This window comes from Dipodomys ordii, unplaced genomic scaffold (genome assembly GCF_000151885.1).
Source record: "Dipodomys ordii isolate 6190 unplaced genomic scaffold, Dord_2.0 Scaffold47, whole genome shotgun sequence".
Classification (NCBI taxonomy): Eukaryota; Metazoa; Chordata; class Mammalia; order Rodentia; family Heteromyidae; genus Dipodomys; species Dipodomys ordii.
The window spans coordinates 6,676,544-6,699,795 of record NW_012267263.1 but is presented as its reverse complement, the minus strand read 5'-3'; the positions used below and the strand labels follow the sequence as shown (position 1 = coordinate 6,699,795).

Genomic DNA, 23,252 nt, shown 5'->3' with positions numbered 1-23,252 from the left:
AAACTTTGTGTGGGTTGTATGTGTGTATTTGCAGGTACTAGGGTTTGAATGCAAGGCTTGGGGACTATCCCTCCTTAGCTTTATCACCCCAAATTGGCACTCTATCACTTCGGTCACAATTCCACTTACAGCTTTTCGGTGGTTAACTGGAGATGAGTCTTACAGACTTTCCTGCCCAGGCTGGCTTCGAACCTGTGGTCCTCAGGTCTCAGCCTCCTGAGCAGCTGGGATTTGCAAGAGTAATCAAGAGCATCCCTAGGCACTTTCAAAAACACAATCTTCATTGCTTTAGACAGGCCACAGCTTCACCATGCGCCTTGCAATCAACTCTAATTAAATGCCCGCTCTGCGATTTTACACAACCGGCTGGCAGGCCTGACAGTTTCCCACTGAGCCCCGAGACTCCGGGGCGCTCGGCGTCCGGTTGCACAAGCTTTGCTCCCGCCTCGGAGGCTCGGGGTATCCATCCCCACGCAACGCCGCGCCTTACACCAGAATCAGCAAGTTCCCGGGGTCTGGGAGTCCTCCCACCCACAGCCAGTCTGTCCCCCCCCGACTCCGCCCCTCCAGCAGAGAACACCTTGCGCCTGCGTGAGCCGCTTGCCCCCCCCACGCAGGGGGGCGGCGCCAACATAGTCTCCGCCCCATACGTCGTCCCGCCCCGCCAGGTGCGCGTGCGCCGCGGCTCCGCCCCCCCACCCGGCGGCAGTCTTTGGGTCAGCGGGGGACCGGCGCGTAGTCCTCAGCGGAGCCGAGCGGCCTAGCAGACGCGCGCGCTGCCTGTCTCCGACGCCTCGGCTTCTCTTCAGCCGATCGGTGCGGCCATGGCCTGGCAGCGGCGGCCCGAGGCCGACATTCGAGCCCGAGGCGCGCTGGCGCTGCTGGCCCTGGCCTTGTGCTCACCCGGGGCTGGGAGCCAGGCGCTCGAGTGGTACTCCGCCGTGGTGGGCCTCGAGTACGTGGACCCGCAGACGAACCAGACCGTGTGGAGCGTGTCGGAGAGCGGCCGCTTCGGCGATAATTCGCCCAAGGAGGCCGCGCAGGGCCTGGTGGGCGCTCCGGCCGGAGACCCCGAGGGCTGCGCGCCCGACGCGCGCTTCTTCGTGCCGGGCGGCCGGGGAGCCGCCCCGTGGGTCGCCCTGGTGGCGCGCGGGGGCTGCACCTTCAAGGACAAGGTGCTGGTGGCGGCGCGGAGGAACGCCTCGGCGGTAGTGGTGTACAACGAGGAGACCTACGGGAACGTCACGGCGCCCATGTCCCACGCCGGTGAGCCGCCCCGGCGCGGGAGGCCGCGCGCCCCGGGCCTGCCTCCCAGGCCCAGAAATGGCCCCTGGGCGCTTGTTGTGGGTCTTTTGTTTGTTGTTTGTTTGTTTTTTGAGGTCTGAGGCCAGCCTTAGGGGTTGAGCCCTGCGTCCGCACTCGAGATGAGATCTTTGAACTGAAGAGAATGAAGGTGCCCAGCAGGCAGATTGTGGCTCCGCCCATGGGTCTCTTTGTATGCGGCTTCCCAAACAAGGGTTGGAGGTTAAGAAGTGAAGCTCCTCGCAGAGGTGGGGGGGGGGTAAGTGGATGGGTGGGTGGTGTGTGCACTGGGACTTCTTGAACTCAGGACCCAGGAACTAATCCCTTTAGTTTTTTCGCTCAAGGCTAACACTTGAGCTACAGCTCCACTTCCAGCTTTTTGGTGATTAATCGGAGGTAAGAATCTCTCGGAGTTTCCAGCCCAGGCTGGCTTTGAACCGAAGTCCTCAAATCTGAGCTTCTTGAGTAATTAGGATTGCAGGCCTGAGCCACCTGGTTGCTCCCCAGCCTTCCCCCCTTCCCCTCTCGTCACCTCCCCCGCTATGAAGTTATCCTGAGTTTTCCAAGCTTTTGACTCAGGAAACCTGGCCTTTAATTCTGGAAATTTTCTCTCTTGCTAAAATATAGATTTGTAACACTGACTCCACTTTGGGGTTACACGAAATTTGAAACTTAACTGTGTGTGTGTTGATGGAAGAAAAGGGCCTATTTCTTTGCCTAGAGCCCATCCTACATGAACTAGTCCCAGGGAGAAATAGCAGGTTACATCTTAATGCAGTAAATGAGGGTTGAAGTATTATTTTGGGAAATGACCAATCTTGGAACTGAGTTGGAACTCAGTTTTAAGATCACATTAGCACTACGCACTAAACTTCAGGTGATTAAAATTATTTTCTAAGTTTCTGCTGTTACTAAACAGTACAACCCTTTTCCTGTACTGTACTTCTGTTTTTTAGTGTGTTTAGGTCACTTGACTGAGTTCGGAACTTAACTGTAGAATGAGGTTTTGCAGAAAAGTTATATTGAGTTTGGCTAATTTAATAGTGTGGGGAAGGGGGGGGGGCTTCCCTGTAGGCTAACAATGGGCCTAAACTGCAGGAGCAAGGAAAAGGGATGGGTAGGAGATGGTAAGGAGTACTTGAAGTTGGATGGGAGTGATCTGCTAGGACCCCAAAATGAGGGAGAAAAAAAAAAAGTGAAGAAATAGGTCTATGAGAAATCAAGAAAGCCAGTCCTGAGTAATTGTTGAAGGTTAAAAAATAAAATATATAAAATTGTTGAAGATTGACAGTGGAAGATGAGTAAATGGGGATGAGTGCAAATGTCTCTGTAGTGGTATTGGGCTGGGCATGCTAGTTTATTACTCCAGTGATTACAAATTGACCCCATTGTCATTGTGCTTAAGCCATGTTTCCACAGAACCCAGGATATAAAGGTCTTGGAATTTCAGGTACATTCTAACCACAGAGTTCACAAGTTGAATAGTTGTATCAGTGAAGAGGTCAGTGAGCCATGATGCCAGATCCTAGGTGTACACACTTAACACAGTCTCTTTCTTTTAAATAGTAGATTCCTCAGCCTGCAGTTTTCTTAATCTACCTATTTCAGTTTTTGATCATGACATTAACATCCTTTCAAGTGAACATAATTTGTTCTAACCATGGTTCATTCAGCAACATTTCTTGCTGATATTAGCATGTAACTTATTCAAATGCCTCTCCACAATAATTTCTTTGATATTCATGTGGAAATCCTTTTTTTCCAGTCTTCTGGACTCGTCAGCCTCCTGTCTAGTCCTCAGAACATGAGAAAAAGTCAGTTTGAGATGCTCTTTTTCCCCACAAAAAAGAAACCTTAAAAAGAATAGTTGGTTTGGTTTGGTGTGAAAGTATCTATTGTGTAGACACTGTGGTGACTGTTTTGTGAATTATAGGGTATTTGACTGCATTCTTGCCTCTTGCCTCCTATCGCCCACCAAGTTCCATTGGCCCTCTCACAATTTTTTTTTTAGTTTCTCTATTTTATTTCCTTTCTAGCATATACATACAAGTCTATTGATGATGCACAAATTACATCACTGCAAAGGAAAGAAAAAAAAGCTTATGAGTTGGTTCACTGTCACTTACGCCGAGGAAATAGTAAAAGTATGTCAATCTAGACAACAAGATAAAAAGCAACAAACCCGTTTACAGAACAAGTAGTGATATTCATTCACCCAGCTTAAACCTGAAGACCAACTTGGTTAAATATCAGCGATGATGATATAATATGGTATTTATTACTCAAAATTGGCAGCTGAAAGAATTCCCTTTCTATGTAATAAGGTGGAGAGAAGGAATAGCTGACACTGTGTGTTACTTCTAAACAACAAAGTCAATAATTTTGAGTACAAAAATGTCGTTACATGTTGCAAAATGCTCTGGAAGTGAGATGGACAAAATTATACAACACTTTGACCCACTGACCTTAGATTAATTTTGTAGAAGTGTGATTGATAGAAACAGAGTTCCAATTAAACTGTAGTCCCAGTATATAGAAGGGCCAGTACCATGGTGGTGGCAGCAAAAATGGAAAGGTTCTTGTAGAACTTGTTCCAGTCAGATACAAGATACAAGGCCAGGTGCTGGTGGCTCATGCCTGTAATCCTAGGTACTCAGGAGGCTGAAATCTGAGGATCTTGGTTCAAAGCTACCCGGAGACTTTAATTTCCTACAAAAAAACTGGAAGTGGGGCTATGGCTGAAAGTGATAGAGCACAAGCCTTAAGCAGAAGAGCTCAGGGACAGCTCCTAGGCCACAAGTTCAAGCCCCACAACCACCACCACCAAAAAAATAACAGATACAAGGTACAGCTGTGTGTTTGAGACTAGAATTAAGGTGAGAGGAACCACCTTTGACATGGTCTATTTGAATTTGAGATGAATATTATAGAACCTCAGGCTGGCTGTTAAGGCTTATGTTTCCTATATTTAGTCAGAATGTTGCTAGAGCCAGGAAAACCTACTGATTGAGTGGTCTCAGTGTTCCTATGTAACCCTGGATTTCTACAAAGTAATTAAAGCCGATATATTTGTTAAGTGAAATATTAAGTCTTAGAATTCTCTAGCTTTTATTGGAAATCCACTGCTTAACTTACTGTTACTAGATCAATTCTGAATTTAAGCCAATATTTTATTGTAGCTTTTTAAAAAGTCATGACTTAGCCTAGTGTAGTGGTACATATCTGTAATCCCAGCTTTGCAGGAGGCAGAGATAGAAGGATCATGTTTGAAGATCGAGTTTGAAGCCAAAAGTTGGTGAGATCCTGATCCTATCTCATACAGTGGCATATCTGTAGTCCTAGCTATGTTTGATTGTGGATTGATAAAGAGGATACTTCATTAGCTGAACCTTGGTGAGCTCTTTCAAGAAGGACACTTGAGCAGTTGTTTACTGAGTGCCAGGTAACTAGCAAGGCTTATATTTGTAGGAAGGGTTAGAGTCCTGATAGGGCATAGGTGGTTTCCAAGGTGTTTAAGATTTTTCAAAGGTCACAGTTTAAGAGAGATTCATTGTGATTTGGCAGATCATGGAATTTAGTCTTTTATAAGTGAACAAATGATCAAAAACACTTAGAAGTGAATTAAAGATATATGCCTCACAGAGGGTGGGATTTTTTTATGGAAGCTTCTTGAAAGATTCAGTTTTGCAGGACAAGTTATAGTTGATTAAAAAAAAATGTGTAGCATTCATTTGTAAGAGTAAGTAGGATTTCTCAGTCACAGGAATAGTAATTCAAAAGGCTAAAGGTCTGAAATGAAGTAATGCATCTGTGAAAGTTGCAGAAGTGTTTCCAGTAAGATCGTTGAGTAGTCAACACTTCTGAAATTGTTGTTTTGTTTTACTTTTGAGACAAGGTCTCACCTTATAAAAAGAAAAGAATATGTGGTTTCCTTCTAACTCACTGAAATCCTGAAATTCTGTATAATGGCTTGAAATCTGCAAGACATTTACATTCTGTACTGTTTCTCCAGCTATAATTATCCTTAGTAGGTCATCTCAATGATAGCGCTGGAAAATAAGCCAGCTTTTCAGATTAATTCATTCATGCAGCAACTCTACTGTGAGCCATCACTTCTTGTTGGGGCTGTAAAACCTAATTCAAAAAAAAAAAAAAAGAAAAAGAACAGATAGCACTAGATAGTGAGGAGAGAGACCTAGAAAGAGATTTTGATGTGTGTAAAAAGGAGTATCCATGATAATTCTGACTCCAGGAAAGTTGCAAAGCCTGAAGTTGAAGTTGCCCTAAATATTCAAGATTTGACTGGAAAATCTCCAGGCTGGGAGTAAGTAGGAGTGGCCAGAGTTTGGCAGCTAAGTTACTAGAAAAAAAAAAACCTGAAAGTTCAGGGGATTCTGTTCCTCTAACTTTCTAATATAATTTCTTGATTACCTGAGTTAGTTTGCTAGATCAGAAATCAAGTCCTCTACTTTAAATATTTGAGTAGTTCTCATCTTCTTCAAGACAATGTTGAAATCTTCTTTAAATCTTTTCTTCACCGGGAGAAGTAGTATGCTAGGCTCCATTGTGTCACTGCTGAATTTTGAAACTGTTAGTCAAATCTGAATTTGTGTTTCATTTGTTTGTTTTCAGAAGGAGATAAGGGGAGCACAGAAAGTGGAAAAGGAAGTGAACACCATTTTATATTTGGCACAGGAAAATTTGAAATTATGTTACCAGTAATTTTGCTTGCTAAAAATACTGTATTTGGTATCTGTTACTCAACAAGTAGGATTACAGTCATATACTGTGGGCAGTGACATTGTGTAGACGTAAGACAAAAATAAAACAGAAACTGCCCTCGAGTCCTTCTGCCGAGTAGGGAGGTGTATGAGTTCCTTTGTGGGAGAGGGATTGTGCAAGATGACCTTTTATAGTCCAGCAAGGTTGGGAGAAACACTTAGGCCTGGGGAAGAAAAAGTATTCTAAGGATTTTATCTCTTTTCCTTCAAATCTTTTGAGTTTTTGTACCTTTTGTGAAGAAATATTTTTTAATTCATCACATTAGCTTAGAAATAAGCTGATATTTGCTCTCATGTGCCAATTAAATTTGAGTTGTACGAAATAACTTGAGCTAGGTTAGCTGTGTAGGATTGGCCAAAAAGGCAGTAATTAATGCATCAAGAGGGAAGGGAAGGGCCTTTGGAGCCAGTGTGATTTTACTCAAGTCCTTGCCTCTAGTTCACACCACCCCCTTTCAATTTTTGACTCCCCCCCGCCCCACGTTCGTGGAGCCTGGGTGCTGTCCCTGAGCTCTTCAGCTCAAGGCTAGTGTTCTACCACTTGAGCCACATAGCCACTTCTAGCTTTTTCTGCTTATATGGTGCTGAGGAATCGAACCCAGGGCCTCATGCATGCGAGGCAAGCACTCTACCACTGAGCCACCTTCCCAGCCCTTTTTGGAACTTTTTTGGGACAAAGTTTTGATATATTTGTTGCCCAGGCTGTCCTTGGACACAGACTCTACTTGCCTAAACTTCCCAAGTAGCTAGGATTACAGGCATGTGCTACCATGCTAAGACTTTTAGCTGGATCCATGACTCAGAATTGTAGAATGCTTGCCTAACAGGAACAAGGCCCTGAATTCAAATTTCTGGACCACATGAAAACACTTCTTTAACTTACAGGGTGTCACAGTTGTAGGTGATTTATAACTATCAATTGTTGCTGTACATGTGCTGAATATTTTCCTATAGATGGAAAATACTTATCTTCTGTTGTCTTTCCTCAGTGCTGGATAGCAAGGTAGTTTGCACAAATGTTGAGGAAACTATAAGCTGTAGTCAGTAGTAGTCACCTTAGAAGAATGGCCTTCTGGCATTTCAGTAACTAAATCCCAATGGCAGAGACCCACAGTGGATGTGCTACAGATTAAATTTCTTTCCACAATATAATAGTATAATACTCTGGTGTCAATGTAATTTCACAGAACAATGTGCATTTTAAAGTTCTTGTTTGATTGGGTAATATGTGCAGATGGTATGGAATTCCTCCTATGTGAAGGAACATTCCACCTCATCCTGCAGCCACCGGCTCATCTCCCTGGAGATGGTCATGGTCCCAGACTCTTCTGTAGACTCCCAGAGATCATCTGTGTTGATCAAGAGTAGCTCCTTGGAGATTTATAATAATAGTGTGGTGTCCACACAACTTTACCTGTTGGTTTTCTTCTTGTTTTTTGAACTATTTTGAGTACTATCAGTACTTATGGCTACATCCTGCATACACGAACTATAATATATATAGCTATCCCTCTTTCATGGGCATTTAGATTGTGATGGCAAAAACAGAAGGAAAAAATATTAGCAGATGGAAGAAAAGTATGAGGGATGAACTCTGTCAGGGATGCTTTGCTAATTTACAGCAGCAGTTCCTTGGTAATATCTGTTTCTCAGTATAGTTGTCACAGCATTTCACTGGGATGGCAGGCACTCAGCTCCAAAATCTATGTAGGAAAAGCATATGGATTTCAGTCCTTCAGTGCTTCAAGATAAATACCTGCCCTTGGGCCTTGTAGGCCTAGAGGCAAGGTGTCCTATACATACAAGAGAGCCCATGTGTTGTAGCATCTCAGGCATTCAGCTGTGATGATGTCATTGGGGACCCTATGCCTGAGACAACTCTGTCAGATACGAGGATCAGCTCCTGGAGGCCAGTGATGTCTCCTTATCATAAGGTACAAGGAGAGGCCAGTATCTTCCCTGCCAGACAAAACAGATCATCAGGACTTTGAGCATTATTTATTCTGCTTTATTATACTTAGATTATGTAACTTCAATTTTGTTGAAAATTCAGTCTACCTACTTAGTACTGATAAATTGCTAAGTATTAGACTTTTTTTTGCGGGTGGGTGAGGGAGTGGGTCTGGTCGTGGGGCCTGAACTCTGGGCCTGGGCACTGTCCCTCAGCTCTTCAGCTCAAGGCTAGCACTCTACCACTTGAGCCACAGCGCCACTTCTGGCTTTTTTTTTCTGCTTATGTGGTGCTGAGGAATTGAACCCAGGGCCTCATGCATGCAAGGCAAGCGCTCTACCACTGAGCCACCTTCCCAGCCCATAGACTTTTTTTTTAAGTGTCAAAAATCCAATGTAGTTGGCAGGTGCTCTACCATTAAGCATTTCTCCTGAGCCACACTTCTAGCCTTTTAAAAACTTTTTAAAACTTTTATAAAGTTTAAAGATGGTTGATACAATTATAGTTTTGAGAGTGATGTGAAATGAACATACCTTTAACTTGTTTTCCTTGTTCAAATTATGGCCTGAAATCTTTGGGGGAGAAAGTAAAACATTGAAATTTTTCTACATGAAATATTTTTTCACAAAAGAAGCCTCCCACATTTATACAATACGTGCTGTACTGAGGAAAGGAACTAGCAGACTGCCTTTGTACTTCTATTGTGGACATATGTCTAGTCAGTCTTAACTGTTGCAAATATGTCCTCTTGTCATATTTACATAAGAACTGATTTCATGGACAGGTTCTGGAATCTAAAATTATCAGGACAGTTTCTTTATGTCTTCTAGTAGGATATCTTGTTTTGACAATAAGACTCCTTCACTGCATTCCAAAAAATAGATAGATAGCTTGGTTGATAGGTTGAGAGGATGGGTGGGGGCAGAGGCTGGAGACACTACTTAGAAGTAAAGTACCTACCTAACAAGAGTGGAGTCCTTGGCTGGGTTATAGCTTAGTGGGAAAGCACTTGCCTAGCAAGTACAACGTTCTGGGTTTGATCCTCAGTACCAGAAAAGAAAAAAAAAAAAAAAAGAGGAGAGCCTTGAGTTCACCAAAAAAAGAAAGAAAGGGAGGGAAGCAAGCAGGCAGAAACCAACAATAGTGTCTCTTTAGAGACGTTGCATTTTGCTCATGTGTAAGTGTATCTGTATCTTAGATACAGAATTGTTAGGTTGAAGAGACACGCATTTAAAATTTTGGATAGCCTTTATCTCCCCCATCCCCGACCCTTATGCAAGAGGAATCATTTACTCCTGTAGCAGTATGTAAGAGTGCCAACTTGTATGTAATTTGCCCATAAGCTGCTTTTTAAAAAGCAGCTTATATGGGCTGGGTACAATGATTCAAGCCTATAATACTACCTGCTTAGGAGGCAGAGATTGGGGAGTCCATGGTTCTTGTCCACTTGGAGCATAAAAGCTTATGAGACTATCCCAATCAATAGCTGAGCTTAGTGGCACACACCTGTTATTCTAGTATAGAGGAAGCACAGTGACTAGTGTAGTGTTATGTGTGTGTGTGTGTGTGTGTGTGTGTGTGTGTGTGTGTGTGTGTATACAAGTCATTGGAACTTAATTTGGCTTAAGCTGTGAGAAAGGCATGCAGTTTTGTTTTAGATGATGCCACCCCCCCATGGTTTTATTTATTAGTCATTAACTTTGTCGTTGATTTGGGATTCTGCTGTATTATATATTAATTTACATATTTGGGCTTACTACAGGACTTTTCATTTGGTCCCATCCCAGGACAGGGTTACACACCACTATAATGATGTTTAAAGTACCTTACCTATAAGGACTAGTCCAGGTTTCACTTTTTTGAAAAACTTTACTGATTATTTCTGCTTAAACAGTGTTTTTAGTTGTTTTATCCTATTGTTATTTTATGATTATTGTATTAATATATAGCTAGGGTCATTTAAAACTTGATTATTTTGCTCCTTATATTGCTTTCCTATTTTAGTAGGCATGTTTCATACATCCATTGTTAATATTCATAAGTGAAGAACCTTTTGATTCTTTATTACTGTTTATGTTGTGTGTGGGTGTGGGAGTGTTATCTTAGAAATAATTTTAAGACATCCTTATTTTTTTCTTTTAACAAGCTGGAAAATAGTTGTGCTTTTTATTTGTTTGTCTGTTTGTTGGTTTTTTTGTACAGGTTCTGGGGCTTGAACTCAGGGCCTGGGTGCTGTCCTTGAGCTTCTTTGCTCAATGCTAGCATTCTATCACTACTCTACTTCGAGCTTTTTGGTGGTTAATTGGAAATAACCACTTTCCCCAGGCTAGCTTTAAACCGTGATCCTCAAATTTCAGCCTCTTGTGTAGCTAGGATTACAGGCATGAGTCACCAGCACCTGGTGTGTACTTTCTGTTTTGTTTTTATTTTCTTGTAGTGCTGGGGATGTAACCCAAGGATGCTAGGCCAGTGCTTATTCCACTGAGCTACATCCCAGCCCCATGGAACAACTGAAATGTCGTTAGTGTTACTCCTTAAAGGTGTGAATTCAAAGGTAGAATTCACTTTTCAAGTTGCATCATGTTCTTACTATTTGGAAGAGCATACTTAGTAATTTATTCTATTTTTCCTACTGTAATCAGTCTGTTTTCTCTTTTAAAACCTGTTTTGGTAATTGCTATTTTCCTTGAAAATAAGCCATTTAATTGGCTTATTTTAAATGTATGTAATAGTGAACATAACTTTCTCTTTATTTTGTGTTCTTTATTATGTTGGTTTCTTTTATTTTTTTCTGCAGGAACAGGAAACATAGTGGTCATTATGATTAGCTACCCAAAAGGACGAGAAATTTTGGATTTGGTGCAAAAAGGAATTGCAGTAAAAATGACCATAGGGATTGGCACCCGGCACATGCAGGAGTTTATCAGCGGTCAGTCTGTGGTGTTTGTGGCCATTGCCTTCATCACGATGATGATTATCTCATTAGCCTGGTTAATATTTTACTATATACAACGTTTCCTATATACGGGGTCACAGTTTGGAAGTCAGGTAATTATGGATAACCATTAGTTTTGCATTTAAAAAAGGTAGTTCATGTATTCAATTTATATTGGACCACATTAATTTCATTTTTAATTAGGATATTGAAGTATATTATGACTTTTTGTGTGTATGTGCCAGTATGGGGTCTTGAACTCAGGGCCTTGCGCTCAAGCTTGGCTTTTTCTATTCAAGGTTGGCATTCGACCACTTGGGCTACACACCTCCAGTCTTTCTCTTTGCTGGTTGTTTTGAGGATAGAGGCTATGAACTTTTCTATCCAGGCTAAACCATGGTCGTCCAGATCTTAGCCTCCTGGGTAGCTAGAACTACAGACATAAGCCATTAGTACCTGACTTAAAATACTTTCAATACAAAGGACCTTAAGTGATATGAATGTTGTATATATTAACTTTTAAAATAAGCTGGATATGATAGCATATACCTGTAATCCTAACTGGTGAGGCTTAGGCAAAAGGATTATGAATTTGAGGCCAACCTAAGCTGCAGTCAGATCCTGCCTGAAAAAAAGAATTTAAAATGCTTATTCGAGGGTGTGTGTTTGCTTAAGTTATTTTTAGAGTGGTCATTTGCTTTTTAAAAAAATTTTAGTCCATATGTTTGTTTACATTATGTCTGACTTTTAAAAAATAATTATTTAAAATTTTCAATAATACCTTCCTTCCCAAGGGCCATAGGAAGGAAACTAAAAAAGTTATTGGCCAGCTTCCACTTCATACAGTAAAACATGGAGAAAAGGTAATATTTTCATGATGCTTTGTTGTGTTTTGTTTTGCTTACAACTTAGACTAGACAGTGTATTTATTTTGAAAAATATTGTCCTTCTAGTACAGTAACAAGTATGTGGAGCTTTGAATTTAAGTTAGTATTAACTTCCATGAATGTGCTTATTTTAAAGGATTGGCAAAAATGCCATGATTAAAGAGCCTTCAAGAAGAGTAACACCTACAGCTGTCCACTATGACAGCCACAGGTCACATATGGGGAGGGGTTGGAGCTGGAGCTCAGTGGTAGAGCATGTGCTTGGCATAAACAAGGTCTTGGATCTAATTGCTGTCACTCCCACCCTCAAAAAAGAAAGTAAAATGAATGATGGAAATGTGTAGTAGTCGTTCTTGTACTGTCTTTTGTGCTGTGTGTCTTTTGTACTGCCTTGCAGAGGCTTCACTTCGTTCTTTTCATTTTATCTCATTTAGCCTCACTTAGCCCAGCTTTTGACTTAGAGACTCCAGTCTCTATTCCTTCTCAAGAAAAAGAAACTTGCATTTAAGTAATAGTGACACACTGAATTACAGACCTTTAAATTTGAAAAAATTGGAATCTTATATTAATGGCTCATGGCTTAATAGTCCTACTCCTGGAATTATGTTGGTGGCTATCATTCCTAATAACTGCCACGTTGTGGTACAATGGAATTTTAATACTTTGTGCAAGATACCAATTTCTTATGATGCATTTATTAAACAGAAAAAATAAAAGTAAAAGGTCACTTTTACTTTTAAAATGGGCATCTGGTTTACAAATCATCATCTGGGAATGAGTGTCTTATTAATGCCTGTGGCAAGTTCTGTATACACCTGCGTAGCTAGTCGCTTGATATGCACCTGGTTTTATATTCCTTTTGCAACATGCTGTTGTCCTCAGCAATTTCAGTCCCTACTCATGAGAAGACACAAATGCAGATGTGTAATTTACCAATTCAAGTCTTCAAGAATAGAAGTAAATTGAGGCTGTCTTCTTTCCAGATAGAACACTTTTGAAAATATGCTACCAGGGACTATATTTTTTAAGTTGTTGAAATAGTAGTTTAGTCCATAAGTGGTCCAAAAAAGTATGTACAAGGATATTCTAGTTTACATTTTAAGCTTGTACAAAAAAAAGCATTTTCCCTAGTCTACCTTAGCTCTGGAAACTGGTGTTTTGTTTTTTAATTTGTCTTGTCTTTGACTTCACTCATAGTAATGTGAAATCTTACAGGTAATTAGGGACTTTGATAATGCTTTCATCATTCTTGCATGGCATGATAAATGAGTGACAGTATTTTTGTTGTATCATGTAATTTAAAATACTGCTATAAAGGTAATTTAATGCAGTCTTTGATAATGATATCCAGATATGAAACTAAGCTTTTACTGCTTCCTTATTAATAAGTGGTTCATATGGCTAAGTATGTTTTTAAATAATTACATTTAAATACTTATATTTAAATAATGTCCGTGTGTCATTACATGACTTGCAAATGTTTCAGGCATACAGGCACACATTGATTGAGTTTCTGAACCTTTAGGGGTCTCAGAATCCAGCCTGACTTGGGCCAGAGGACCACTGTGACTCTGGCTGCTTTTGCTGATAGAACAGGACCCAAGTGGTTAGATCCAGAGGTTGCCAAGAGAAATGAGGAGGGCTGCGCCCACTGAAAAGACCTGTGACCTATAGATGCTTCAAAGTAGAAATTTTGCCGGGAGCAGATGGCTCACACCAATAATTCTAGCACTCAGGAAGCTGAGATCTGAGGATCATGGTTTAAAGCCAGTGTGGGCAGGGAAATCTGTGAGACGTTTCTTATCTCCAATTATCCGTTAAAAAGCCAGAAGTAGAGCTGTTGCATAAGTGGTTGAGCACTAGCCTTAAGCAAAGCTCAGAGACAGCATCTAGGCACTAAGTTCAAGCTCCAAAACTGGCACCAAAAAAGTAGAAATTTTGTCAGTAAGGATTGAAGTCAGAACCTCTCAGTTGCTAGGAAGGTACTCTACCACTTGAACCATTCCTTCAACTTCTTTAAGGGGGAGAGTAGTACTACGGTTTGAACTCAAGTCCTTATATTTGCTAGGCAAGTAATCTACCACTTCAGTTCTATCAGCCCTAAATTATTTGTTGTTGTTGTTGTTTTGCCAGTCCTAAGGGTCTGGGCACTGTCAGTGAGCTTGTTTGGCTCAAGGCTAGCACTCTACCACTTGAACCACAGCGCCACTTCCTGCTTTTTCTGTTTATGTGGAACTGAGGAATCAAACCAAGGGCTTCACGCATGATAGGCAAGCACATTAAGCAACATTCCCAGCCTTATATTTGTTTTTACAAAAGAACCCTGGGGCTGGGAAGGTGGCTCAGTGGTAGAGTGCTTGCCTTGAGTTGAAGAGCTGAGGGACAGTGCCCAGGCCAGAGTTCAGGCGCCACAACCGACAAAAATAAAAAATAACCCGTAACGCTTAATATTTAATACTTAAGTATTGTTAATGCCTGATTAGGCAGGTGTTGGATTTTTTTCCTTTCATTTAGATTTCTTAGATAATTCCTTGGTAGCAATAAGAAAAAATACGAAGTGTAATTACCTCTGTTGGCGTTTTAGGTTGTTCAGCCAGTAAGGTATAGAATTCATCATTGTTCTAGTCACAGTATAGTACATTTATCAAGAATATTCTGTATATTAATCTCTTTCCTCCTCTTACAGGGAATTGATATTGATGCAGAGAATTGTGCAGTGTGCATTGAAAATTTTAAAGTAAAGGATGTTATCAGAATCCTGCCATGCAAGTATGTTCTTTTTGCCCACTGAGATATACAAAAATAGCTTGACAGGTATCAGAATTCTGAGTACAAATTCCGTATCTTTTCTCATATAAAGTTCTTGCTATCTTTGATCATATCATCTTTCAGAAAAGAGACTTTGGTTTTTATATGGTTTTCAATGAAACTTTTTAAAATTGCTTTGATTAGATCTTAGGTACCCATTAAGTCCCATTATAAATCTTTGTCATAAACTTGGCTTCTAGCCAACAGCAAGGCTTCATTGAAATCCTAGAAACCCATTATACACTTAGCAATACAGAAAATGCTGTGATAGAAGCAAAGAAGCAGAAGCCAGACCATTGAGAAATCAGGGGAAAGGCCTGGAATGAGAGCCAGAGCCCATCAGGAATGGCTTACTGTTACTTGCACCCTAGGTTTATATTTCTTGTAAGGCTGTATAAAACAAATATTATTCCCTGTACTTAAGTTATAGTAATTCAGGTTCAGTTTCTGGCAACAGGAAGTTGCAACTTCCTTTTTTAATAACAGGCTACTTTAATAATAACTTTAAAAAAGAATTGCTATGTTAGCAGAAAGGTTTATTTTGGGTATAGAAATTAGATGTTTTAATTCTAGTCATTTTCAGTTACACTACACATTTTTGGAAGCAAAAATTTAATATAATGCTCTGGCTTTATTTGCAGAGTATTTTAGGATATGTATGTTCTTTATGGTAGAATAAGTTCTTGGTTACTCTGAAGGAAATAAAGCAACTGTATCAAAATAACCAAATAAAAGTTTCCTGAGTTTAATATGCTGCTTTTAAAACCTTTGGCATTTATACAGGGTTGGCACAGTGAATACTTAGTGAATTGGGGTTAGTATAAGTTGATCTTTTCCTGTAGAAAATTGTGAAAGTAGAAAAAGAAAACTGTTTCTCTAGGCTGGGTAGAGCAAGTCTTTAATTACAAATGATGCTCAGGATGCTGCACACTTGAGCAGCACTAGGTATGTGCTGATGGCTAAGCTGGGATTTTTATGTGGCTTTCAAATGCCAGATGAGTTGCAGTGTACATTTCCTTGTGACTCCTCCACATTCTTTCCTGTAGCACATTCCCCAGTAGAGCCAGTATATTTCGTTGTTTATTTGTTTTTGTAAAATTGCTCTTTTTGGTCATTAAGTTTGGGTTTGAGAATGGAAAGGTCAAAAGATAGATTGGACTAGACTATTAAGTGATTAAGAATTGGTATTTTTAGCTAGGCACTGGTGACTCTGTAATCCTAGCTATTCAGGAGGCTGAGATCTGAGGATCACAGTTTGAAGCCAACCTAGTCAGGAAAGTCCATGAGACTCTTAATGCCACTAAAGTGCCCAAAGAAAGCAAGAAGTGGAGCTGTGGCTCAAGTGATAAAGTGCTAGCCTTCAGCAAAATAAGCTCAGGGACAGTGCATAGGCCTTGAGTTCAGGCCCCAGGACCAGCACAAAAAAAGAAAAGAAAAAAAAGAATTGGTATTTTTAATTGCACTGGTAGGCTTATTTTGCAGAAAACATTTTGAAAGGATACTAGTAATAATGAACACTTACTAGAGATGTTCTGTGCCTGGCATATTGTGAAGATAATGTGTGTCACTGAAAGCAGGTGGTGGTATAGATTCACAACCAGCTAAGGTTCCTGTGGTCATGGCAATTCTGACACACAGCTAGTGTTTGAGTGCAATCAGCCTGGCTCCAAACCCCATATTTTAACAGCTTATCTCACATGAGAAGTAAAGTTAGGAAAGACAGATGGGAATAAAAAGAAAATTAGATATGCCCTTATAAGAAAATTCTGATGAGCTAGGCATCTGTGGCTCACACCTATACTCCTTGCAACTCAGGAAGCTGAGATCTTAAGGGGGTGGATCAAAGTCAGCTTGGGCAGGAAAATCCATGAGACTCTTAATGGTGCTGGTAGCTGTAATCCTAGCTACTCAGGAGGCTGAGATCTGAAGATCATGGTTCAAAGCCAGCCCAGGCAGGAAAGTCTGTGAGACTCTTATCTCCAATTAGCCACCAGAAAACTGGAAGTAGCACTGTGGCTTATGTGATAGATCACTCGCTGAAGAGCTGAGGGACAGCACCCAAGCCCAGAAGAGTTCAAGCCCCACAACTGACAAAAAAAAAATAAACTACCAAAAGGTAGAAGTGGAGATGTGGCGCTAGTGGTAGAGTGCTAGCCTTGAGCACAAAAGCTCAGAGACAGTATTTAAGCCCTGAGTTCAGTCCTGAGGACTGGCACCAAAAACAAAAAACAAAAACCTGATTATAGGTTGAATGACAACGGCTCATGCTGTAATCCTAGCTATTCGAGAGGCTGAGATCTAAGGATTGAGGTTCAAAGCCAGCCTGGGTTGGAAAAATTTACCACCAAGAAGATGTAAAATAGAGCTGTGGCACAAGTGGTAGATTGCCAGCCTTGAGCAAAAATAGCTGTGGGGCAGCGAGCATCCAGGCCCTGAGTTCAAGCCCCAGGACTGGCGCCAAAATACAAATCCTGATGATAGGTATTCATTACAGAAAAAAGGGTATATAAAAATGTGTAAAGGAGAAAATAAATGTTTTTTAAGTCTGTCTCTAAAGATGATTGTTAATATCTTACTGTATTTCTATTTGAATTGTTTTATGGACTTAAAAAGATACTACTAATTTAGTATTAATTACTGTTGTCTCATTATGCCACATTTATTTTCAAAAGGCTTATAAGTAATTTATTAAGGAATATAAAAATGTATACCTGGCATGTAGTAGAAATAAGGCATGCCATTTTTATGTAGAGAAAATTTCACTGAAATCCTGAATTCCACTTAATTGGGAAATAGATAATAAGTTACTAGACTGAAGTGTTGATTTTACATTGGCTAACTGATATTGAAGAATTAAGTTGGTAGAATGTCTTATTTCCTTTGTAAGATATACAAACATTTATTTTAAAACATTAACACATACTTAATTTTTTTAGGCATATTTTTCATAGAATATGCATTGACCCTTGGCTTTTGGATCACCGAACATGTCCAATGTGTAAACTTGATGTCATCAAAGCCCTGGGATATTGGGTTTGTTACATTTTTGTTTATATTCAATCTCTGCCCCTGTTTTTCCCATGTTTCAAGTAGTAGTGTCAGGCTTGAGTGAAAAAGCCAAGCAAGAGCATGAGTCCCTGAGTTCAATCCCCAGTACTAGCACCATAAAAACAAAAAAGAATTCTTAAAGTAGTCCAGAGAATTAGGGAACTTAAATTTATGATAGACTAATGTAATTCTTGATATTAGTTCTCCCTGTCCATAATTTCAGGATTCAGCAATGCTGCTTTAATTTTAGCCCATTAGTTTGTAATGCTTTGATGATCAGGAACATTTCTCAGAAGATGCAGAAGAAAATGAAAGTGTTGCTCACAGTAGCTAGCCCTGTGTGAAGGCCTTGAATGCTGTTTCCGTTAGATCTGTGTAACTTCGGTGTAAAATCACAGTTTCTAGGTTAGAAAATTAAGCTGAGAATTGTTGTGACTCATTGCAGGTCATACTAGTTTATAGGGAGCCAACTTTCAAACACAAGTTTACTTAATTCTAGTGCCCAAGTTCTCTACTCAAAAAGGAGGGACACAGAGGAAAACCTGATTTTTCTAGGTTTTTAAAAATTACTATTTTAGTCTTCATGTATTATGATAATATCTCAAAACTTGATATAATATTTCTTTTAACCTTTGGGAAAAAATAGCTTGAACATCAAATTTTTCTAAGTAAAATTGCTAGTCAATAGAATTCTCTGTAGAAACTGAAGAAAAAAAAATTTAAGATAATCATTTTATACATCTGAAATTCTTCCTAGCCATGTGAATTTCTATGATGATGCCACTGAAGCATTGGCCTATGAACATAACAAGACTATTACTTCCCGTGCTGCAGATCTGCAAAATACTTCTCACTTTCTAGCTTAGCCTGCCTTCAGAAAATACTGAGACCTTTCCTTATGGCTCCTGAAATGCTGTAAAGTGTCTTACAAGAGGCTGAACCTTGAAATCTAGCATTTCAAATGACAACACAACAAATGAAGTTGTCATTTCAAAAGACAACTTCACAGATCTTTTTCTTGGCTAAATCTCAGAACTCTCTTCCTTTCTTAGGTACTCTGAAGCACATGCTGTTTTCTTGTTTGTCAATAATAAGAAAAAAACTTTGCTTTTTATTTCTAAGCATTAGTATAAAAGGAAATTTTACTGACCTTAGTTTGGAAACTTCATTTTCATGTGGTTTTATTTTAGGAAATACAACTCTACTGCCTTTTTGTTTTCCATCTGGTGATACTAGCCTTTGAACTCAACCTCACACATACTACTAAACTGAAGCTCTATCACTTGAGCCACATGCTGGTTCCATATATATTTTATCTATTAAAAATTAAGTCTTCTTTTTAGGTAAGACCAAGTTGTTTTTTTAAGTTATTTTCTGAAAGCTAGAATATGTTGTCACCTGAATGCATGATTTTTTTTTTTGAGGGACCAGAATCTATAGAAACTTCAAAGCTAAGGGATTTGTCTTTTAAGTATTTTAATCTTTAGATGATATGCCATTTTTCTTAGACATTCCCTCCCCTTTGGATATTTTCAACAGCTATAACTTGCTCTCTTGTAGTGACTAATTCTCATACAACTGTGGGAGAATCAGCAGCAGCCGCCATGCACATCAACTCTAAAAGCAGTCAGTCCTTTGCTTTGTACCTGTACCAGTTCACCACTTAATCACTGTTTGCATCCAGTTGACAAGCGCTGATGAAAGGAAAGCCATCTAAGGTGTTAGATCTAAACTTGGCTCTGGAGACAGAAAGATGGCTAAGACAATGAGACACTGCTCTTCTGCTCTAGGACCTGGGGGTTTATTTTCAGGACTAATGTTGTCAGGACATGACTATAGACATAGCATGGCAAAAGAGGTAGGTCAGATGCCAAGAGCCAAGAGGAGCTCATGCTGTGTGACGGAAGTGGGAAGAGGGAGGAAACATATGCTAGAGGGGCAGCTGAGTTAGATTGCCGGTTGATGGTGATCACCTGTGGGGTGAGAAGCTGGCAGAGAACTATGCTTGGCAGATAATAGATAAACAGATTGGGTCCGGCTGAGCAGGAGATAGGACATTATGACACAATAGTCACAGGATTTGTTGCTTGTTTCATCAAGTTGTGCTTGGTGTCGGGGGGTGTTACCGTTGAGAAAGCAGGAGGAGGTTGTGGAACACAAGTAAAGGAGGCCAGTAGTACCTTGGAGCCAAGAAGAGGGAAAGGAGATGCCATGTGCTCACAGCCCATTTGATCATTTTCCCATATACAACTTTGTCTTTGACATTAATTAAAAAGCATTTGTGGATGTCCCCTGAATGTTAAGGCTTTTGTGTAGTGATGCTGATCCTCCTTTTTGTTATTTTTTTAAGCAGGAAAATGAAGAGGGAGAGTCAAACTATGGCTTCTATAAGGAGAATACAGCACTGACTTAATAACAAATACCATCTAATGCCTTAATGTTGTTCAGCAGCCTTGTTGCTCTATAAGCCCCAGTTTTGTGTTATAGAACAGTACAAAGCAGTAATTAGGGCTCCTGCTGCTTCCAAAAGCAAGTAGAAGGCTGCCTCATGTACTCTGTGCAAGACCACAGGAAACTGAGAAAGCTGTACTTTCTGTCAGTAAATAGTTTAAAAGGTGATGATGTTTGTATCAAGGAAGGAATATTGGCTTCTGGAGAACAAAAGATGACATAGATCTTAGAAATCTGCTTATTGAGAAGTAACTCTTTTCTACTGGTGTTGGATAAAGGAAGCACTGGCACACTGCACTGCTAACCCGATTGAGTGTAGAGAGGTAATGATATCTCAATGGATTTCAAGCAAGATGACCAGGATGAAGTGATCGTGTTGCTTAGGAAGATGTCTTCTCTCCTGTTCTCAAGGGAGAATCCGAGGATGGACAGGAACTGCCCTCTCCAGAATCTGCCCCTGTCAGCATCTCTGCTGGGAATTTGAGTGTGACCTTCCAGGATGAGGACAGGAGCAGCGTGAGCAGCCCACTGTCATCTGCCACTAGTGAATCCACACCACCGTGCCCTGCCAGTTTGAAAGAAGATGTAGGAGAAGACACAGCATTACTAGGTAGGTAGCAGTCATCAGTAGTTGGATGAAATCTATAAAATGCAGAAAAGCATTCAGTAATCAAGTGAAAACCATAGTCCCACAGCTACAGGTACCATTTCAACATTTTGATATATCCTTTCCTAGTTATTTTTCCCTGCTCAATGATGAGGGAATATATCACTATTCACTGTTGGGTAGCCCTCTTTGTTTAAATGGACATTCTCAGTAACCCCTTGAACTAATCATGTTGGACATATTTACCACTTATCTCACTGGTTTTTTTGTTTTGTTTTGTTTTTTTGGGTCCGGTTGTCGGGCCTGAACTCTGGGCCTGGGCGCTGTCCCTCAGCTCTTCAGCTCAAGGCTAGCACTCTACCACTTGAGCCACAGCGCCACTTCCAGCTTTTTTCTTATGTGGTGCTGAGGAATCGAACCCAGGGCCTTGAGCATGCAAGGCAAGTGCTCTACCACTGAGCCACCTTCCCAGCCCATCTCACTGTTATTCTGATAGGTAAAGTGTATGTTTTGTTAGATAAGGTACCTCTTTATATTTGTTGGTCAATTCTTATGAATTGTTCATTTATCCCTCACTGCTTTTCTGTTGTTGGAGGTTGGGTTTTTATATATTTATTAATCTTTTTAGTTCTTACCTTATTTTTCTGAAGTGACACTAATTTTTTTTATACAAGGTTATACTATGTAGTCAAGGTTAACCTGGAACTCCCTCTCAGATAATTTCTTTATACTGATTCTTGGATATCTTTAGATATTGAAAATAATAAATCTTTCTCAAGTATTTTGTACATTTTCCCCAATTTCTGTCACGTTGGTGATGGTGAGTGTGTTTGTATAACTGAAGTCTGGAATATGCTGACCAACCTGCTGATCTAGGGTGGCTTTGGTACTTTTTTGTAGAAGCTGGCCGGAGCGACCTTCAGTGTGGAGGACCAGCCTGCTAGCACCCATCTTCACTGATGGCATCACCAACACAGCCTTGGCTTGAACTAAAGGACATTTTATTTTTTTACTTTAGTGTATAGTTTGTATGCTTGAAAATAATGTACATTATTTTACCTTTCAGGTTGATAAACAAAGGGCTAAGATAGTTTATTGTTAAAAAGACCTTTTGATTAGTCTTTATATATTTATCTATTAAAATACTGTGTTTACAATAAACTTATTTTAGACTGTCACAAAAGACAACACCTAGGGAAGATATTTTAATGTGGAGAACAGGTGTTATTTCTAAATTCTAGACTAGCTACTGTGGTACTGTAACAAGATTAATTCTATTTCTCAAGCTTTTTAAACAAAATAGACCTATTTTTACACTATTGAAGTAGAATTGTGTGATTATAGTAATTGATCAGATGGGCTTTCCCTGGAGGAAAGACTATTTTAGAACTTTAAACTTCTGAGTTGAGAAATCTTTCTAAATATAGTGGAGTAGTCCTGTAATCCCAGTTTTGGGAGGCTGAGGCAGGATGATCCAGAATTTGAGCAAAAAGAAGACACTGTCTCAAAACGAAACACTGATGGGGGCAAATCTCAACTTGCTTGCATATATCTGTTTTGTACGTAGAAACTTTAAAACCTGAGGACACTTTTCCATTGTTTGGAGCTGTGGGAAAGCACTAGCTGACTTAGGATTTACATTTTTCCCTTTATTACTTCATTGGAGACCTTGATGGGGAGGGAAATTTGTCCACTTTTTCCTGCAAACCCAAGATTCTTGTATTGCACATTAAGAACATTAAAATCTTCATTAAGAAAACAAGTATAAATTTGTGATTTTTCTTAACAAAGAACATGCTTTACTGGTTCTCTTAATCTTAAAAGGGTAATAGTTGAATAGTTCTGATGTTGTTGGAGTAAAGGAACAGTTTTCTTGAATCGTTTTTAAGCAAACTCAATACCATGACCTTGTCTAATCATTTATCCTTTTCTACTCATTTGCTGTTCTTATTTGTAGGTCAGAGGTACAGCCTTCGGAGATGGTTGCCTAAGCTCTGCCCTTTCCTTACTTCCTGGAGGTTAAAGTCAAGGACTATTGACTTTAAGACACTTTATATATTAATTTTATTTATTTTTTGTTGGTACTAGAGCTTGAACATAGAGCCTAAGTGTTATCCATTAGTTTTTGCTGTTGTTCAAAGCTAGCACTCTACCACTTGAACCATACCTCTACCCGCAGCTTTTTGATGGTTAATCAAAGTCTGTCAGGTTAGTTTGCTCGGGCTGGCTTTGAACCTCAAGCCTCAGATCTCAGCCTCCTGAGTAGCTAGGATTATAAGCCTGAGCCACCAGCACTCAGTGAGTCACCTTTTTTAAAAACAAAAACAAACAAAAAACTTCTGGGATTGTAGTTAGTCTTTTTTTTTTGCAGGGGGAGTCGGTTGTAGGACTTGAACTCTGGGCCTAGGTGCTGTTCCTAAGCTCTTCAACTCAAGGCTAGCACTCTACCACTTGAGGTACAGCGCCACTTCTAGTTTTCTGG

The 23,252-nt window shown here is 40.1% G+C and overlaps 1 protein-coding gene across 2 annotated transcripts; it reads left to right on the top strand.

Annotated features, from left to right (window-relative positions):
• The first annotated feature begins 722 nt into the window (after positions 1-722).
• Rnf149 (ring finger protein 149) lies at positions 723-22,804 on the top strand. Of its 2 annotated transcripts, XM_013019854.1 has the most exons (7): positions 723-1,266; positions 10,832-11,082; positions 11,764-11,832; positions 14,543-14,625; positions 17,601-17,697; positions 20,575-20,773; positions 21,671-22,804. In XM_013019854.1, exons 1-7 carry the CDS (start codon positions 825-827, stop codon positions 21,712-21,714), a joined length of 1,185 nt encoding a protein of 394 aa, XP_012875308.1. In that variant the 5' UTR covers positions 723-824; the 3' UTR covers positions 21,715-22,804. The 2 variants fall into 2 exon arrangements, with proteins under 2 accessions (XP_012875308.1, XP_012875309.1); XM_013019855.1 differs by lacking the exon at positions 21,671-22,804 and having other exon boundaries at positions 20,579-20,736.
• Positions 22,805-23,252: the final 448 nt, after the last annotated feature.

Coding starts and splice junctions, on each gene's coding strand:
- Rnf149 (XM_013019854.1), top strand. CDS start 825: ATGGCCTGGCAGCGGCGGCCCGAGGCCGACATTCGAGCCCGAGGCGCG. Junction 14,626..17,600: donor ATCAGAATCCTGCCATGCAA/GTATGTTCTTTT, acceptor TAATTTTTTTAG/GCATATTTTTCATAGAATAT. Junction 17,698..20,574: donor TCAAAGCCCTGGGATATTGG/GTTTGTTACATT, acceptor CCTGTTCTCAAG/GGAGAATCCGAGGATGGACA.